At 33.7% G+C, this 21,084-nt stretch overlaps 1 protein-coding gene across 5 annotated transcripts in view; it reads left to right on the forward strand.

Annotated features, from left to right (window-relative positions):
• Positions 1-21,084, forward strand: part of LOC120305928 (collagen alpha-1(XXV) chain-like) — a 310,346-nt gene that overhangs the window by 247,028 nt on the left and 42,234 nt on the right. For 4 of the 5 annotated variants that reach the window (XM_039338369.1, XM_039338367.1, XM_039338371.1 and 1 more), the window contains one exon: positions 7,790-7,807. The exons of the other annotated variant lie outside the window; for it this stretch is intronic. In XM_039338369.1, coding sequence (XP_039194303.1) covers positions 7,790-7,807 — 18 coding nt within the window. The remainder of the gene's footprint in view (positions 1-7,789; positions 7,808-21,084) is intronic. 5 annotated transcript variants of the gene reach the window in all.

Below are 21,084 nucleotides of genomic sequence, written 5' to 3' on the forward strand. Positions count from 1 at the left end.
CCTATATTATTCCTATGGAATCAAATAAAAGAACCCAATTTAAATGCACCTTTTCTAAGAATATAATTAATTCATAAAGGAGAATAAGAGTTCATTTAATTTTAATGTTTTCATCATAAAAAGAAACAATGAATTATGTACTAACAAACTTAAAGTTGCAAAGGAAGTATTCCATTGTTCAGTTTGCTATTCTTTAAAGTGAATAAAGCTTGATTTATCTGCAACTGCATATAGGCAATGAAATATACCTATAGTGCAAAGAGGTTAGTGGGTAAGCGTAGGTTGCAGATAGTTGCAGTCAGACCAACACACAAAACTTCCAAATCTTAAATTCATGTTGTGTGGAGATGCACGTCCTGCATGCTGATTGATTGATCCAACTTCCTGTTGAAAGGTGACACAAGGCAAGGAACATTTAGACATTCACAGAAGTATAAATGCAACAGCTATGCAAATGTCCCTGAACAACAGAGGCATATGTTCCCTGATGTGCAGTAACGTACAAGTCTAACCAAATCTTTAATTTGCATCCTGTTATTCAATATAACTTTTAAAAACTGTCAAAATTGGCATTCCATATTGAATGCTTATCTTGTAATTGTTCTCTATTTTCTAAGCTGTTCATTAAGTCTCCAATTTTGAAGGTGCATAGTTAATTTAAGTTAATTCAACATATTTAGTCATCACAGCATAATATATAAGTTCTTGCAAAGTGACATAATTTGTTTTGTTACACTCCTTAACCATTTACTCTAAAATGAATCTGTTGAATTAATCAAAATGAATGAGACAAGTTGTTTTGTTTTGTGGAGAAAACAAGACTTGTTCAGCATTTAAGCATCAGGATTTTTTAATCAAAGGAAATAGTTTTGGGTTGAAGATATTAGTATTATATAAATTTGCATATATGCATATATATGCATACATGCAAACTTAAATAGTATCTCCTGAAATTGATATTTTAATATTTCATATTTGATATTTTTATCAATAGTTCAACAGTTCAATATTTTCTGACACAAAGATGTGATAAAAAAATTGTCTCCAGCTTTGCTGTCTTTTTATATTTTTTATTATTTTTTTAGCTTCCAGATTTCCTGCGACTCTGAAAATTCAGGATTCTGGATTTCATAGGAGCCTTTGCATGTTCAGCAATATAAGTAATGGCTTTAGTGCTGGAAACATTTGTGCTTAATGCAAGATTGCCTAGAGCAGCTAGTGTCATTAAGTTGATGCAGGCAGAAAGATGATTCAGAGTGTCCTCTGAATGTGGATGTGACACACATCTGGATAACAAATGCCTGAATGGGTTATAATTTTGGACCATTCATTTGTTGCTAGGTAAATTCTTCATCTGCAGTTGTTGATAATTGGGTATGTCTAGTCTGGTGAAAAAAAGGATTAGGGGTAGCATTATAGCAGTGTTCCAATATTGAGGGGCTGTCATAAAGATGAGGGGGGCAAACTATTTTCCAAAGCACCTGAAGGCAAGACAAGAAACAATGGATAGAAACTAATCAAGGAGAGAAGCAACCTAGAACTAAGAAGAAACTTCCTAACAGTGAGAATAATTAACTAATGGAACAGCTTGATTTTAGAAGTTGTGGGTGCTTCAACATCGGAGGCTTTCAAGAAGGGACTGGATGGCCATTTGTCTGAAATGGTATAGGGTTTCCTGCTTGAGCAGGGGGTTGGACCAGATGAACACAAGGTCCCTTCCACTTCTGTTATTCTATGAGATCATTTCTGTGAGACCATTGTCCAGACATACTATCACCTGTCATCCTGGGATTTTAACTGTGATCTTGGTGAATTTAGAAAGAAAGATTGGAACTATCAAGGAATTTTCATCAGTATTTCTTGTACATCTAATTCGTTCAGGTGGTCTCCCTTTATTAATATAATTTGTCTCCCAAGCAGCTTTATAAACTGTGGATTCATTTTCTTTCTCTTCATGGTGACATCTGAAGGATTTTCACATTTCAGTACATCTTCATTATCACTGTTTATTTCATACTTTCTTTACTCCTCTACCATAAAGATAGGCAACAATGAAGACAATTGCAGTCTATTCGGGGACAACTTATTTTGTTATCACTTCTGCTTGGTTAGTTCCTTGGTTATTTTTTGTAAGTGTTATCCTGTCTTGAGCTCTGTTGCTTTTTAAAAATCAAGATATTAACAAGTATTAGATAAAATATAAAAATTAATTTGAGACTTATACCCAGGTAAGTGGGCAAGTGTATATTTCACCATACAAAATGTTTCTGTAGTAAATATTTATATAAAGTAATCCTTTTCCCCCATCCAAGAACCCAGAGTGCATCTTCTATTTTTGCTTCTATGGTTGCTCATACTGATAAACAGACTGCATTCAAATAATCTACAAAGCTTCGTTTGTGTTTTCTACTAAATAAACTTAAAATTGCAGCCAAGGTTTCATTATTGTATTTGTGTATATGAGGCAGATTTTCTAAAATCCCTCTGGCCTGATTTTCAAGTGTTCTACATCCAAATTTAGAGACATGTTTTGAAAGAAGTCTAGTCTCAGTTCAAGGTCAGATTTAATAGAAAGGCTTGGAGCACATTTTCTTTATGTCATCTCTGCCCATGTTGTCAAAAATGCTTTGTGAGTTTTGGAATGCTTTTGAATTCCAGTCCCAGTTGTAGAGGAAAATCTGTGAATATAATTATCAGGGGTGTTAATCTTATACCCACTCAAAAAAAGGAGACAATTATGATGCCATTACACACATATTATATACATATACACAGTCCCCTAGACACTTTTTATTAATAGATAGATTGTAATGAGAAATGCTCTGTATGTTAATTATAAATATTTCAACATTATTTGCCCTTAAATATCTTCTCTTTGAGAAACACTGGTGTATTAAAATAATTAGGTAACCCTGTGTCCCAGTGATGGTGAATTTATAGGAATATTTTTTATGGAATTAATAAAATGAGAAAAACACTTTCCCAATTCACCAAACCCCCTCATGTATAAGAACGCTTCTGAGTAGTACATTCAAAACAAGGGACATAAAAATATTTGACATTGGACAAATTAAAAACTGCAATTAAAAAACTTCCAAAGCACCTGAAGGCAGGACAAGAAGCAACGGATGGAAATTAACCAAGGAGAGAAGCAACCTAGAACTAAGGAGAAACTTCCTGACAGTTAGAACAATTGATCAGTGGAACAACCTGCCTCCAGAAGTGGTGAATGCTCCAACACTGGAAGTTTTTAAGAAGGGACTGGACAGCCATTTGTCTGAAATGGTATAGGGTTTCCTGCCTGAGCAGGGGTTGGACTAGATGACCTCCAAGGTCCCTTCCAACTTTATTATTATGGATCATCGCACAGTCAGCCAGATGTTCAGACTGGATTTGGCATTTTGTCTACCTATCGAGTCCTTACCAGGACCTGGGATAGGCAGATGTGGATGTTTGATGGTATTACAGGTATCGTCGCAGGATGGAAGCAGTTCCTAATAAGGCCGCCTTTTGCAATTGACTAATAGCGAATTTGTCAATGCCAATGGTGTTCAAGTGGTGCTCCAGTTGTTTTGGGATTGCACCCAAGGAGCCTATGACTATTGGTACTACCCTTGCTTGCTTTTGCCACAGTCTTTCTATTTCTATTTGTAGGTCTTTGTATTTTGTTATCTTCTCCAGTTCTTTCTCTTCTATTCTGCTGTCTCCAGGCACTGCCACGTCCACTATCCAGACTTTTTTGTCTTTCTTATCGACAATTGTTAAGTCTGGAGTGTTATGTTGCAGGTGCTTGTCTGTTTGAATTCTGAAGTCCCAGAGCAGTTTAATTTTATCATTTTCATCACCATTATTATTATTATTATTATTATTATTATTATTATTATTATTATTATTATTATTATTATTATTATTACCTTTATCATGCTTTCAACATTGGAAAAACAAGAGAGAGAAATATTACAGCTCATATCTGTGGTAAGAGAAAGGATTAAATAGTTGTTTAGATAGACATGTTATTATTGTATATGGTGCAAGAAATGGTGCTATGGAAATGCTAGCTAGACGTAGCAACACTCCAGTGATTTTTTTTTATTGAAAATTTTTTAAAATTTTTACAATAAAATCCCCTTCCCCAGTCCCTCCCAACCCACCCCAAGACCCTCCCCCAATCTTCCCAGAGCTGAATACAGGCTTAACTAGAACTTAAAAGAAAAAAAAGAAAAAAAAAATTTTTAAAACCCAAATAAACCTTAAACAAATATAGTTACAATCAGTAAACAAATTGTAAAATACTTTAACTCATTGTATATAAAGAACAGAAAGAGGAAAATTAAATGTAAATTATTCAAAAGTTAGATGGTATTCTCTTCTATCATACTTATAAACACTCCAATGATTTTTGACATTTTTAATCTGCAGTACTGTTTTTGGAGAATGTGGAAAAATGCTAGAGGTGGATGTTTTCATGATGCTTGCATTTGAGGATAAATATTTGCTTACTGTGGTGCTTCTGCGCTTTGAAATCTTCTACATTTTATTGAATATTTGCCACTTTTCCTCTTCTTCCTGTTATCCCTCTTCAATGAATTGTCTTCCTTTTGGAGTTCCATTGCTATGGATAGCATTCTTTTTGACTAATCTTGGAAAAAGAACTCTATTGTACATTGTCATTCAATATTTCCACTAATTATTTATGGTGTGGTTTAGAGGAGACTCCCACTCAGTTAACACACACTGATTACTCCTTGCCTTGAAAAAAGTATCTTTCTCATTATAGCTCCTTTTCAAAATATTTCAGAAGATAAACTATTTGATCTCATTACAGTCTTTACAATCAAGAAATACACTCACTATTGATGTACTATATGTCTCTAATGCCACCCAACAATGTGCACGTCCTAATTTTAGGTCTTCACTATACATGCTAGTAAACGTTTAAATATCATTTAGCACATTCAATGCATTCTGAATTGAGATAAAATTTTATATTAACTCTTCATATAATGTAACCTAGGGATTATATTCTATGGAGTCTTTTGGGATCACTGAAACAGTTTCATAGCAGTTTTCATATCTCAGTAAAAGACTTTCTGGAGCTTTAAGTGAATTCTTAAACATTATAATGAAATCCGATTGTTTAAGGTTTCAGTACTTTTCTAAGGATTTAGAAGTTTTCTGTTTTCTCATTGCTAATTGATTGTGATAAGAAATCCAACTTATTTTTTCCAAGTAACCCTGGGTATTTTTCATTTTCTCTTAGCTTACACTAACTATATTTTCCTGTGTGTATTACAACTAAAGGAATGATAGAGCTTAAAATAATTCTCCTGTCAGAGATATGAAAACAACCTCTGTCAATTGAAGAAAAGTTATTATGGCTGTACTCTAATGGAAACAAGCCTCAGTACACATGTATGATTTTTAAAAACTGAAGCATAACCCTTGGAACACTTATTTAAAAAACTTTAATTTAATAAGAAGCTTTGGGATGATCAGTGTTAAGTAAAATGATATTTGCATGAAAGTACTGGTAATTATGCAAGTTTTTAAGGAAAGAATGAATAGGAAAATGGATGACTAGATATGGCTGAATGCATTCTTGAGAAATTGTAAGTATCTCTTAGAGATCCCTAATAAAATATACAGTTTTTATTAAAGTATTTATTTAATACTTAATTTATTTATTAAATTCTCTACTTGTTTGCTCAATGTCTATGGAGATTCTCAGTCATCCAGATCATGTTTGGAATATTTGTTTGCTCACTTATTTCCTTTATATATTTTCCAAATCATTGAACTATTGGAGATTTACGATCATAATCAAAAATACATTGAAGTTGAAAAGTTATAATACAAGTTCCTAATAAAATATTAATGTAAATAATTTTAAATATTGTAGCACTGGGCAATATCAACTCCCAGGAGCCCTCTGGAATAACTTTGGCTTAGCAGATTTCCAAAGGTCACCAGAATATAATTAGTCCAGTCTGATTTCCAAGATCAGAGATTATTTTATAAAATAGTCACCAGAAGAAATATAGATAGTCCTTGTTTGGCAACCATAATTGGGAGTGGGGACTCAATTGTTAAGAGAAGTGATCTCTAAATGAAACCATAACTGGGTTTATGATGAACAAAAGTAATAAACGCAAGGTTTGATTATAAAGTTATTTTTTATCACTATAACCTGTGCCACTTCTAAATCCCCACATACCTCATTTTTTGTAAGTCAGAAAACCTTAACATACTCAATGAGACAAGTAAACTGATTCTTTATCAGTTGCAATCTCTGTGTGATTTTCAAAGATAACCAATATAGAACATTTTTTGAGTATTTTGAGTGTAGCGGAAGAAATATTCATGAAAAGAAATAAATGCATATCCTGACTCCATCAAATTGTTTTTAAAGAATGTCAGTGAGATCTTTGATGCAAAAAGAGTTACATGAAATTCTTGGCCTGAAAAGTTCCTCTAATTATGACCAACCAGATGCTTTGGGAAAGTTGATATAATTATGCAAATGGTTTCCTTCTACCTGAGCACTATTTTTAAAATCAAGGTAGAAATGGGCATTCACAGGTAAGGGGGAAAAAGATGTTCTTCATGATGTAAAATGTGTGTATGTCACTCTGCTCCTTATATCCTTTCATAGGACATTATTAAAGAGCAGGGCTTCTTCACAACACACATTTTATTATTTTAGTGTCATCATAGTTAGGAATATTTGCTTATGTCAAGAAAGTGAGATTTTTGTATTGAAAATCTCACTTTCTTGACATAAACAAATATTCCTAACTATGATTGGAACAGCCTATAAATAATCTAAATAAAATAAAGGTAACAATATAGAGTTCAAATTCAACAACATACTCGATGTCAGTGATGGTGAATCTTTTCGATACTGAATGCCCAAAAAATGGCTCCACCCCTGCCCTGGCCCCCGCTCTGCCCCCCCATCCTGCCACTCTGCCTCTGCCTGCCCCCAGGTCCGTCCCTGGTCCCACCCACTCTGCCCTACCTGCCCTGCCCCCACTCCAACCCCGCCCACCTGCAGGACCACACACCACTTCCACAGCCAGCCACAGATTGCCCAGGTGACCCAGCAGCACCATGGCGGCCACGACCTCTGCCCGCGCCTTGCAGCATCAACTGCACATGGCGGGCATGATGGCAGAGTCTTGTCCCTGCTGTCCAGCTGCCATGTCCTTGGCTGCGCTGATCCGTGCAGGCCGTGCCCAGGCGCGACTCTCCTCCGGGGGGCTGTTGGGGCAGAGGGGGCTGAAGAGGGAGGTGGGGCTGGGATGTTGGCACGCGTAGTAGTTCGTCACCACTGCTCTATGTATTTACAGTAGTCATATTTTAAAAATTAGAAAATGAACTAATGTGAAAAAACTATCACTTTAAAGACAATTAATTTTGAATGTAATGTAATTTTGATGGAGAAAAATATTAACTGAAGGATGGAATATCTGTTTAAGGAAAAACTGTTACCAGCAATTTGTTAGATCAAAAGAGTTGTATTGGCAGTTAAGAATTTGGTTGTTGTTGTTGGTTTTCAGATAAGGTTTATAGAGATTACTTTGAAGCTGGTCTACTGAAATCTAATTATCGAACAATAATGCTACCTTATTAATATGTTTTTATATAGATCATTAGCAGCACATTGTGAAAATAACATGACCTTGTTCCTCCACACAGTACATTTCTAACTTGCACTAACTTCTAACTTTTTTTTAATGGGTTTGGTGTTTAAAATTGTTCTTTCTTTTTCTCTCTCTTTTCTACACAGGGTCAACCTGGTCCTCAAGTAAGTGTCATCTTGTGTTATTATTGTTAGTAGAAGTGAGTGAAAGTGAAACAAAATGATGCAAGGTAGAAAACTCTTATCACTTTTACCAATCATTCACAATTCTTTTTGGAAGATCCCATATCATGATTTTATTCCCCCAATAGATACAGTATTTTGTGTATATATTGGATTGCACCGGAATTTCACTTTCCCATTTTACCTATATTTATAGAACTTTAAGATTACCTACAGTTGATTTTGTTTTTCTATTGTTTCCAAAACCATGAAGGAGACAAAATAAGTTCATCTTGATTAACTTGGACTACATTTAGATTGCTGTTAACTGGCCCAATAATAAGACACAGTAAGCCACATTTATTTTCCAGGAGGAACAAGAGGGCCCCCATATGTTTTGAATTCTGTTAGCTGCTTGATGAGATAATATTTTTAAGAATATATTGCTAAATGAAAAAGGCCTCTGAACTGTGGTTTAAAACAATGTCACCTAAGTTTGAACTAAGACAAAGTATCTTAATAAATGTATTGCTGGAGCTGGTTTTCATTAACTGCTTATTAATCACATGTTAATAATGCTGCCATAAACCAGGAAACCTTTAATTATTTAAGATAAAATTGGCCACTTTGATTAATTATTTGAAAGCCTGAGAGTGATGTCTGCTTTATTTAAGAATAGCACAAGCCTAGGCCTTAATTAAATAAATGTGAACTCATCTGAAAGCAAACATATTTGTGGACATTCAAGAAAGATGTTGAGAAATAATTGTATAGTTGTAAAGCTTTTAGAAGAAAAACAGAAGAATTGGAGGAGAAGAAGAGGTCAAACCATGCTATTAAATTATTCATATAAAGTGTGACTTGTGATGATAACAGTACACTTGAAACATGGCTATGGCTACTCCAGCTGCTTCACCAGCCTTGAAAATAAAACCATATTTAAACATTTATTATGAATTGTAAGTTCCATTGTACTCAGTAACAAAGCTTGGTTCAGACAAAGGAAACATGTTAGTACAGAATCTGTTGCCTAGCAAAGGATCGTGAGTTCATTTGTTAACGTTCATATTTAAGTATCTGACATTTTCTGGTTTTTTAAACAATATGTTTTCTATTAAATATCTTTCTTAATTTAAAATAATTGCTTCTTCATTATATTCTTAGGGTTAAGCCATTTCAAATTAATAGTGGGGGAAAGTTTGTATTCTCTGGCTTACATTATGAGGTAGTTGAATGGAGAAACAACCACAAAATACAACTTTAATACATTTAATACAACTACAGTGTATTAAATTAGTGCCAGACCAAGGAATTCTGCAATTTTTTTTCTTCTAGTTTTCATTTAATTTTTAATTTAATTTTATTTAAGATAATTATCTTTTAAAACATTTCCAAAGATAATTTCTGATAAGCACTTAGAAGTGGAATGTATTCTTGCACTTATATAGTTATGAGATGAGCCTGTATGTTAATACCTTATCTTTCATTGTGCAGTCATCTCTTCAATACTTGATATATCCATTGATCTGTAGCTCCATAGTTTTTTATATTTCCCAGGAGAAACCCTCATGAGAGAAATCCTTTAGACATTTTATCACTGATCTTTATATGAAGGGATATAATCATGCACTTGAGAATTTGTTGGAAGTTTTTCCTTATGCTGAACAACTCAGGGAAATCAACTACCTAATTTCTTTGCCCGGTGCAGATTTTGAAAGATATTTTGAAAAGTTTGAATGGCTAAGTCCATTTCAGGCATTTTCTCCTTTCCCTCTCTTTTCCTCTGCAAGTGCAGTACTGCTTTCAGAAAAACCTCTGATACAATGTGGCCTTGGTACTGATATCAATCACTCCCAACCAATCCTTGTCTTATTAGAGCAGTGATTCTCAACCTTTCTAATGCCGTGACCCCATAATACAGTTCCCCATGTTGTGGTGACCCCCAAGTGGGTGTGGCCACCAATAAGAGGGAGTAGGACAGCTAGGGAAAAGGGAAAAAAATGGCGGACAGCATGGTTTGGTGACCCCTGTGAAATGGTCATTCGACCCCAAATGGGGTCCCGACCCACAGGTTGAGAACCACTGTATTAGAGCTTCCCAATAAGAATCTAAACTGAACTGTGCTCTTAGCTTCTTATCATCAAAGCAAGTATTAACTCTTATCTTTGGCTGTTTGCATGGATACATGAAGACCTAGCAAGTTACTATGGCATATAATTGGCTGATCTTAGAACTAATACTAATGCTATTATTCTAATACTAAGGAAGTTCTCATTTATATGATTTGCAGTCATTTTGTCTCTTATAATGGTTCTGCTGTTACTCTCAGTACATTTTTTTTGAGATAGGTTAAACTGACACATATTGATTGCTGCTAGATGTTCCAGTAATGGTCATTATTAAAATGGCTGTAAACTTGATTATACAGTCACATTTTGACACTAATCACTACACTAGATCAGTCATTATCTATTGCTCATATTTATCTGAATATGTTTGTATATGCATTGACACTGTGACAATTTTATATCTATTTACATACAAAGGAGAGAGTTAATAGAGTTAGATTATATATATTATTATATATATGTACAGTATATATATATTAGAATTATAATACATTAAATTATATCTAATATAGTTTAACAATTCAAAATTATAATGAAGGTTGGGTTCTATGAGGAAACCCTTTTGCAGCCAATGTAACTTACGTCAAGGACTTATTAGGACTTTGCAGATCATTTAGTAGGTGTTAAACTCTACATTTACATGAAGGAACTATAGTTGCTAAAGTCTAGTGTAGTTGCTTAAGGACCCTCCAAATCTTTTGGATTTTTGTATTCTGGTATTTTATGAACGCTTGGTCTTGAAAATCACTCTGTCTAAAACTGAAGAACTGCTGGTGGACATTGTAACTAACATAGCAACATAGCTTGGAATAAGAAAATTTCATAATAAGATGTGATACTTACTGAAAGTACTGATTGATGTTGCAAAAATATTACATTGTAAGATGGATGGGCAAAGTCTTCTGTTAATGGCAGCAGCTTTTTCTCTAATCTTGTTTCTTTTTCTAATGAACCTGCCACATATCAATAAATTAATTAAAATAAGAGGAAGAAATAAAACTGAAAGGAAAACAAAATTTGGGAAAACTAGGGCATGAATATGTATAAATTTTTAAAGAGAAATACATCAAGATTTCTAAACATCAATATTCAGGATTTTCAGTCCCAAATCTCTCTGTATAAATTAAGATGGAAAAAGTTTATGAAAGATTTAAAACCAGATCTGAATAAAACAATCCTTAATTTAAGTGTTTTTCAATTCTCTTTTTTGGTCACATTAATTTTTCAGCCACACTTCTACATAATTTTGAGCAAAGACAAATATAGATAAGCTTCACAGTATTTTGCTATGGAAAATCTAACAGAATCCACATTGAAGTTTTAACTAGTTCTCTTGCAAAGTATGTTGACCTAGATTTATTTCAGTGATAAAATCCCTGATTCTAAAAAGCCTTCTATCTTCCTAGTCCCAGTCCCTCTGTGATCTGATTATTGGTTATCTTTATCTGCATATTCAAGTAATTTGGATCAGAAATGGTTTTCTCCTTTTCCAAATATTTCAGTATAATTTTAGTTATGAAATTATAATAGTAGATATTTATTTATTGAGAAGAAAATTGATTTTCTTCTTTTTTTCTATTGCAATTGTGGATAAGTCTTGGGAAATGCAGAAAATATACTTGCCATAGGATTTATTCTAAGAAGCATTCCTTGAACAATTTGCCAGAAAATATTTGATCAAACTGAATAGCTAATAGTTATTGCTTATGATTATTGTCATACCGATGACAACGATCTTGTCTGCAGCTCTGAGAAATTTTGGTGATCTTGATTCAAGTGCTAACCAGACATTATCAGGTGTAGCATTTTGAGATTAGTTTGGATAAGCTAGGATTTAGAGATGGTAATTTGATTTACCATCTCTAAAAATCTCTGCTTCTAAAAAAAGTCTTCTATTTTCCTATTATTGGCTATATTAACTATATACTCAAGGAATGGGAGAAAAAGGCAAGAATTTGGATCTTTCCAAACATTTTAATGTAATCTGTAGTTATGGAATTATAATGAATATGTATTTATTTATTAGGAATAAATTGTATTCCCCTAACTAATGAAGAAGATTAAAATATACAATTTTGTGTCATCCTCTATCATGGTTATGCTTATATTGTATGATTTGCTTAATCCTAGGTTTTATTGTTTCTGTGTAAATGAAGAGATAATTCTTTTTATGAGACAACTAAACAATAACAAAAGGATTCAAAATGTTTTCAATGGAAGTAGAATTTAAGAAAGAATAATTTTATCCAAAGCAGATATTCTACTGAACAGTAATAAAGGAAGATATTGCAACGCTCATAAATGTTTCACTGTTGCACAAGAGGGGCTGTATGATTTTTATAAAGTATTTTCTGTATCTTCTGATACATTAAAAGTACTAAAAATAAATAATGAACTATGACTTCCATTTGCTTCTTTTTATTATACAGATTTTCTTATAAGTGCTTTAAAGAAAACCAGTATTAACAATAAAATGAATATATAGATTATTCTAGACTTGCTGGGCCTTTTAATTACCTTTTTGCTTCAATGAAAATGACTTTTGTTTTTCAAATTATAATCTTTTCAATCAATTAAATTTAATTGCTGGAATTGTGAAGCAGAACATTACTATAGAAATTCTGCCAAAATGTTCAAATAATATAATACATTATTGTATGCTATGGCAGTAATAAAGATTGAGTTTTATTTGCCATTTGGAAAGGATTTATTTTTGGTTCTTTAGGAATGTTTTATAAATGTAAAGATTTTCCCTGCTAATATGAAGCCAAGGAAAAATATTCTGTATAGCATATGAGATCACAAAATTGCATGTCAAAATAATTCTTATTCTAATTCAAGCCATCCTATATTGCATACACATTCCCATTCCAAATATATTCCTTGTGCTAAGTAGTTGGAAAATACAACTGAACAACACAAATTAATTCAAATATATGCACAAATTGAAAAATGTTTTGATACAGATTAACACTACATTGCATCAGTAAAATCAGAAAGAAACAAGTATCATCTAACTAAGAGATGAAATTATTTCCTGAAATTTAAAGTAGAGATGCAGAATTTCCTTTAAAGTGATAGCCTCACTGATCTTTGCATAGCAAATTTAGAGTAATACTCAAAGGTGTCAAGATATAGTGCATTTTCTTAAATGCTTATTTGCAGTTTCTTGTTTCTTGTTAATGGTTTGGTATTATATTCAAACTATGGTAACTAAAGAACTAATTACTAAACTATTGTTAATTCAGAATGCTTCTTGTGTGTGGGACAAGATAGTACTTAAACCTGCCATATCTCAGGAAAGTCCAGTGCTTTGCTGGTTAAAAAAAATCACTTATGGAAAAGAGAATTTCAACCAATGCAAAAACCAGTTTGAGAACCTTTCGCATGAGTTCATAACATAGTTGTACATGATAGTACATTCATCTGAATTACACTCATCAGTTAGGACTGCAAAAATGCAAATGCTGTGATGGTTTGTACAAACAAAAATAATCAAACAGTCATCAGGAGAAAAAAAACTTAGCAGCTTTTTAAAATCCTTAATTATTTTATCTTATTTGGACAGAAATGTGTCATTAATTATACAAAGTCAAATTCATTTCGGTAAAAAGGCTATATGGATAAAAACCTCCATATAGGATGGCAAGATATAATTAACAGGTAGGAAGATTCTTGTTTCAGTTTATGAAACTCCTCTTTATCCAACACTCCATAACTCAAAGACAAAGGATAAGTATTGGATGCTTATAAATGTGCTCGCTCTAGATCACTACCACTGCAGTCTTACAATTAAAGGGTCAATGTATACTAATTAAAGGACCTTCCCTTACAAAATAAGTCAACCTATGTCTCCATGCACAATGCAATTTGCAGAAAGGCACCATATGCTGATGAAGTTAATGGGAAGCAAAAGAATTGCTCTCCTTTCTCCCTGTTGCTACTGCTATCACTTGTGTTTCTTCCTCCTTGTGGAGAAGTAGGGCACATGACAAAAGCAACAGGATCTGAAGATAGATTTCTACAGCAACACTCTTTGTTACACAGGTAAGCACAGACTGATGTACAATATTATTTCTCTGCAAATTAAATGCTCCTATGTGGGACTGTCAGTTTGAGATGAAGAGTTAGCCTGAACATGCAGAATGGAAGAAAAGCTAAATCAACATTTCCCAAATGTTTGGTACCACAGATCCAACGTAGGAACACTTATATGCTAACCTTTGGCAATGATCACAAGTTCATGTGGTTTTAAGTGACTAGACTTAACATTTTGGAGCATAGTCTGTATAGAGAATTTGAGAACTTGATGTGGAATTTCATTATTATGAAATTCCCTTATGCTTTTAACTGGCAAATAGTTAAAGGGAAAGGAAGTCAATAACAGCTGGAAAAGCAGAGAAGTGAAGGGCTTCTCAGATAGGGAAGAAAACTTTTTAAAAGAAATGATAATGGCATTATTCTGGAACTTAGGCTTTGTGTTTCAAATTCTGCAGAAACTTCTCATACTTAATACAGCAAGTCTAGATAAGAATTCTTATTGGAATAAAACTGATATTAGGTGTTGGTTGTCCTGTGTCAATAAAGACAGTGAAGTTTCTGTTAAACTCACTACAGTTTATATGCAGTGCTTATTTTTCCTGCTTTTTCCCCTGGCTTAACACATTTTTAACCAATAAAAGAGAATATTTGTATCTCATGGTTGAACTATGAAGTCCTTGGTGGTCTCTGAGTTTGGTTAAATGTCTATGGAGATTCTCAATCTTCCAGGTCATGGTTGTCCCAAAGATGTTTTTTTTTTTTAGTTTGGTTGTTTTCGTGCAAATGTTTCATTACCAAGCATTACTAGTGCTAGAACACAGTAGGGTTTAAATTTTTTAACTCCGAAGCTTTTTTGCCATGAAGTATTTGTTCTTAACACAGCATCTGCTGTTCTGCTGTGAGAAACTTTAGTGCTCAATATAAGTCTTATCCTGGGCTTCATTGGAGAATTATTCTTTGAGACCCTAAAAACCGCTACTATGATGTCACTCAATACTATCATTAGGTGTTAAAGACTCCTTGGACTGGAGCAGGAAAAGAAAAAGCCAATGAATTGGTAATCTTTAACTGAGTACCCATGAAACAGTCAGCCACTTAAAGCAGTTCCTGTATTATAGAGGTTTGACTTGGCACAGGTGGCTATTGACTCTAATACTGGACACCTTAAGGCAGTTATCAGTTAAAAACAGCAGAGAATTGTATAATATTTGTAGAAGAAAAGGTTCATCTCCATTAATCAGTTAAATCTGAAGGCTCTTGGTATAAAAAGAGATTTTTCAGGCTTCCATCTTTGTTGGAGATGGTTTCTTGTCATGCCATTCTTGTCTTGTCAAAACCAGCTTCCTCTGGTTTTCTGTTCGTAAACTGTTAGAGTGGTTCCTATAAATTCCACTAACTAGATTTTTTTTGCCCAATAATTCATGATACAGGTTTTCTTTTTTTGGCTGATACCATAAATCATCTTGCTGAGATTCCCACTTAAAGCTTACAGAAACATCAGAAGCCATCTTCTGAGACTTTCAATTGTTTACATATTACAGCACTACAGTGTGAGTGTTATCTCTCTGCTGCTCTAATATACTGATTTATGGGTAAGACAATATTAACTCTAAGACAGAGGTGTCAAGCTCACAACATCATGTTGCCGTGTCGGCAATGGGGTGGGCACGGTTTCGCTGTGACGCATCCGGCCCACTGGTTGGCAGTTTGACACCTCTGCTCTATGACTTCCAGTTACTGTTTGTCTTCACCTGCTCTCATTTGTACCTTGAAACCCTAGACTTTTCCAGTTCCATCTAGCAATAAACCCTAATAAATCCCTTTATGAAAAAGGCAGATTATCAGTGTATTGGAAAGGGAATGCCCCATAAGCAGAATATAACAAAGTTTAATATCAAGGAACCCTCAAAATCTATATTACTTTGTTGAAAATTTTAAAAGCCACCCTCTTTCCAGCTTTCCCTTTTACTCCACATACTGCAACATTATACAATCCAAGTTAAATACTTTGCAGTACCTTCAGTCTTCAGGGGGACTATGCTTATCTGTCTAGTTGAAATTAACAGGATTGTGTGTTTAACTTGCTTGAATTGAATTGCAGCCAGCATTTGTAAATGATTTGTAATTCATTTACACTGTATTTGAGACTGCAACACAAGAAGGTGATAATCTTATAGCTTGTGAATTTGCAAGATGAGAAAGGATACTGGATCCTTAGGGATAATTTAAAAACATATCACATTGTCTTACAGATTCCTAAATTTTCCATCTTTCCCCTTCAAAATTCCGTGGATGATATTTTGCCACATACAGTTATTTATTAAATGTTTCCAATGAAAACAAAACATAACCTAGATATTGGAGAGAGTGCTTTGTTATGTTTTATATCACCACCTCAATAATATTTGTGCCTTTTGGGAAATACTTTACACAACTATAGCTTTGTATCAATAGTTTACTACTATTTTTGCCTTGCAGACTTTTTATGACTTTAGAGAAACAATTTATCATACCTTTACAATCCGATTTTATAGTGGCATTTGTAGATACAGCAAGGGGAAACATTTTTTTTTTAAAAAAAGCTTTATAACTTGTAGTTATAGGAAATTGCACATAGGAAAATTACCCTGTTTAGAGTACATGAGAAATGCTTTCTATTTTAATAATGGGGCAACAAACCACAATACCAAAATTCATATTGAGTAATTAAAAACTCAAGCCTCTTATAAACCAGGAAGTTAAAAAAGAGACAACTCACTTGTGCTGTTGCAAAAACAAAACAAGACAAAAACCCTACCTGGCAATCCTTTTCAATTATTAAACACAAAGCTTGAAATGCAGGAGTGTTATTTTTAATACAAAATAATAACAATATTTTATTTGGCATGCCTCAGTGTACAAAGTACTTTCACACAGTTGATGAAACCCAGTGTTGTGTGAATAGTTTTTTTCATACTTTCCTCCTTACTAATGTAGTGACAACATTTTCCTTGGCAGCCTGAATAAAATAACTCAGTCCTGTGGAATTCATTTCCTGTGTCATTTTCCCTTATATTTATATATGAATTAGAAGCTAAACCTGAAAAAGAATGAGTTGAATCAGTGGGATATAGTAGCTACCATCTTGGAATAGCACTGAGGAAAACAAGATTCAAGTCTTGTTTTAGACATGGAAATGTATCAAATGTTAAGTCTCTTTCGGCGAACATGCTTCATAGATTTGTAAGCATAATATAAATGTAATAACCATATGGAGAATTCATGTATAAATCAAATTCATAATTAAACATGAACTGTAGACAATTGTTTGTGGCATACATGGCAGAAGTATTTAGATGGTTATGCAAATCCAACATAGACTATCAGTAGGAAAGATAGAGTGTGAGTGTTTTTGGAAATCTTCGCCCTTAACTACTTTAAGTTACCTGTGTTGATAATATTGCTGTGAATATATGCAGAAATATATGAAAATTTAGATCTTTGATCATTTGGGGCGTATTTGATACAGGAATTATGTTTAATAGAACCCTGATCTAAAGACCAAGCTCTTTCTTAAGTGCCAGGAACTCCACATGAGTATTAGCAGAAACATTTCTGAGTGTGGGTGAAAAATCTGGGATTTATATTCTTGGCTTCAATCTCACTGTGAAGAAGTTATCATATACAGAGTCTGGGGGAAACAAATCAAAGGTTGTTTTGCTATACTTGGAAAATAAGACTTTGAAATACTTCCGTCTCTGTACAGTGTCCTGAATGATAACTGCTCTTCTTCAGTTAAGATTAAATAAATGTTAAAGTCACATCTGTTTTCCTCTTTTTATTTTTCATTTCTATCAATCTTTTATTTTTTGAAATAGTACTTGAAATTAGTTTAATATAATTCTTCTGTGAGAAGAATTTTTGGGATAGTGGTTAAAATACCAGGCTAGAAACCAGGAGATTTTGAGTTCTAGTCTTGTGTTAGACACAAAATGAGCTGTATAGCATTCACTAATCACTTTCTCTCAGACTTAGGAATAAGACAATAGCAAGCCACTTCTGAAAACCTTCCCAAGAAACAATGAAGAAACTTGCTATGAGTCAAGATGGACTTGAAAGCACATTTACGCATAAATATCATCCAATGTGCTTTTATGGTTCAGTTTATTTGATTTTGCTTTTGTTGAGTCTACAAGAAGGCATTAATATTTTGTTAGATTCTGGGTACAAAATAAGACTAATAAATACACTTTAATAATATTGACTGCGGTGAAGACAAAATAGAAAATCTAAATGATGATTGCAAAATATATCCAGGCAATCTGAACATCAACAGAAGTAACTGTGTTCTGGTAGTTCCACTGATTCTCTTTAAGAAATCTGGGGAAAAATCTATGCGCTCTTGTGTCATTGTCAGTGTTCCAAGTTTGAATTTGCCTGGGATGGTAGGCTCTGAATAATACAAACATTTTGGTAACATATTGGTTGGTCCAGCAAGTCTCATCAAAAGATAATTTCCAAAATCACTTTTTTGAATGTGAAGGATATTTCCCATAAAAATATCATAATGCTAAAAATGGCAGCACAGATGTGAGAATAAGTTAAATTTAATGGTAGCACAGAGGGTTTTTTTTTTAACTACATGCTTTTGGGTGATTTTCTATATGCTACATTTTAGTGGTTTTCTACATTAAAAAATGTTTTTGTCTATTCATGTTTTAAACTGGCTTATTTTACCAGAACAAATATCTACAATGTCTTCTCATATCATTCATAAGATTTATTCAGGTGACATTGCCTTACTCTCAATTACTTTTTTAAAATAATGTCATTGGCCAGAAAAATTGGCTTTTTCTGATAGTATTATTTGGCTAAGATGTCTCACATAACTAATCAAGAAAAAGGTAAGATTTAAAAAAAAATGAAATGGCACTTTAAAAAGAAATAGTTTTGTAAGTAGAAATAAGGTTCATCTTGGAAATAATACATTTTTAAAAATCTACAGATGTATATTTATTTGCATTCCACAAATAAATAATGCTCAGGTTCTGGAAAACATTTAGAGAAATACCAGTAACAAACAAAGGACAATAATATATATGGGGAAAGGTTCAATTATTCTACTGGATGAGCTCTGCTGAGTTAGGTCTGCAACTTTGATGGTTAGGGTCTGTGTCTCGTGGTAGGTGGAGAATTAACAGTGGATGGAGAAATTATGCAATCCTTCATATAGGACAATATCAGGTAGATATGTAGGTAGCCTAAATTTAAGCAGTTCTTTTCCTGGTTTCAAAGGAGTTTTTTTAGTTTAAACTGTTTTAAGTTGCCAACAAAATGGCAAAAATTTGCTTGTGTCAAAAGGATATAAAAGCATGCTGCTGGATTTCAGTGATATCTCCTAATTAAATATATTTTGGAAAGGAGCTAAATTAACCCCCAAATAAGCTCCCAAATCCATAGTTTTATGGATGTGTATTCTAGATCAAAGCTCCATTTTTACATTTAAATATAATATGTTCTGTTGCCTTGCTCGGCAACCAGTTGTTCTCTCCAATTTGTGGGATTGCAAAATGTGTCAATCTACATTTGTCAATCTAGCTGAAAATTACCTTTCAAGTCTCTTGTACTTATCATTTTGTGTTTTGATGTGTTCTATTATTGTATTGAAAAGTGTTACATTACCCCACAGTTTTAGCTTATACTCTACCAATGTCCTTATTCCTAGAACTTCAGCCATACATTTTTTTCTTTTTAATATGTGATAGTTGATAGACTTCTAATTATACAATGCATTTTAATTACCTTGTCTCACCTGCATGGGGACACAGAAGAGCTAACACATGTTTTATTATATTTCCTTATATAAGGAAATATATTAAAAGAACTTCAGCTTTTTAAAATGTAATTCTAAGATATATTTTGTTTCACAATGCTCGCAAATACCAATTAAATATAGGGTTGGCATTCCCTATCCTTGTGTTGTATATGAAGAAGGACATGAACATACCTGATGGAATAGGTCTCTGTTTTATGTTTTAAATCTCTGACTCATCTCATGGTTGAGTAAACAGATATGTTTTTACTGTTTGATCTTCACCCTCCAGCTCAAAACCCTGTGAACCTGTTTGGCCATCTGCAGTTGTACACTCCTTCTCTTTAAAAATAAAGAGGCATTCTTTGTTAACTCTACACCAGTGGTTCTTAACCTGGGTGACATTACCCCCCAGGGGGCGATTTCATTTTTCAGGGGGGCAATGGAACAAAAAGGGGCGACATGGCGAAGGAACAAAAAGGGGGCGATATGGGGGCGATGCAGTGAGAAGTTTTGGGAACACTTTTGAGACTTTTTTGTACAGTGAATCGCTGTATATCTGTTGTACAAAAACATCAGATAGCTCGCTATTAGTGGATTGAATTGTGTTTTCAAATATTCCTCCAGCTAGCTTCAGTACAGAACGCCATACATATGTGAATACGCATCGCTTATCTTCATGCGCGTTGCACAGCAGCCTCTACCCATACAATGGCACGCCATTGGCCAGAATATGGGAGATATGGGAAAAAGACTGGAAATAAATTATTTGCATCAATATATCCTGATGACAATTTTAAAGAAAACAAAAAAGTGTTTGCATAAATTGAAGAATCATTTCCTAGGTTGTGATTGAGAGGTTATGTTGGGGGAGGGGGGCCATGACAACTTCCTCATTAGGTCAAGGGAGCGATTCGTTCAAAAAGGTTAAGAACCACTGCTCTATACCATTGAAAATGTAGGACAAAATGAAAAAAACTTTGTAATACCTCTCAGATGGGGCTATCCAATGCAACCAGGCCAAAAGATATACAAAAGGATATACAGTAATTAACACATGGCTGCAACTCTTTAACTAAAAGTGCCTTTGTTGGATTTATTCTATAGAAGAGGTGGTGGATATGCAATCCTAAGCCAAAATACTTAGGAGTTGATGGTAGATTTAATATGACCACCCCTCACATTCTCAGACGCTTCTTTTTATTTCAGATCTAAAGCACTGGGCAGTCCTATTTTCAAGCATAATATAGGCTTTTTATGTAGATGGTACTTTTCTGCTTGCTTTACAGGGAAGCCATTGATATATTATGGACTTCATT

The sequence above is a fragment of the Crotalus tigris genome, unplaced genomic scaffold (genome assembly GCF_016545835.1).
Source record: "Crotalus tigris isolate CLP2741 ecotype Arizona unplaced genomic scaffold, ASM1654583v1 scf7180000017695.2238764, whole genome shotgun sequence".
Classification (NCBI taxonomy): Eukaryota; Metazoa; Chordata; class Lepidosauria; order Squamata; family Viperidae; genus Crotalus; species Crotalus tigris.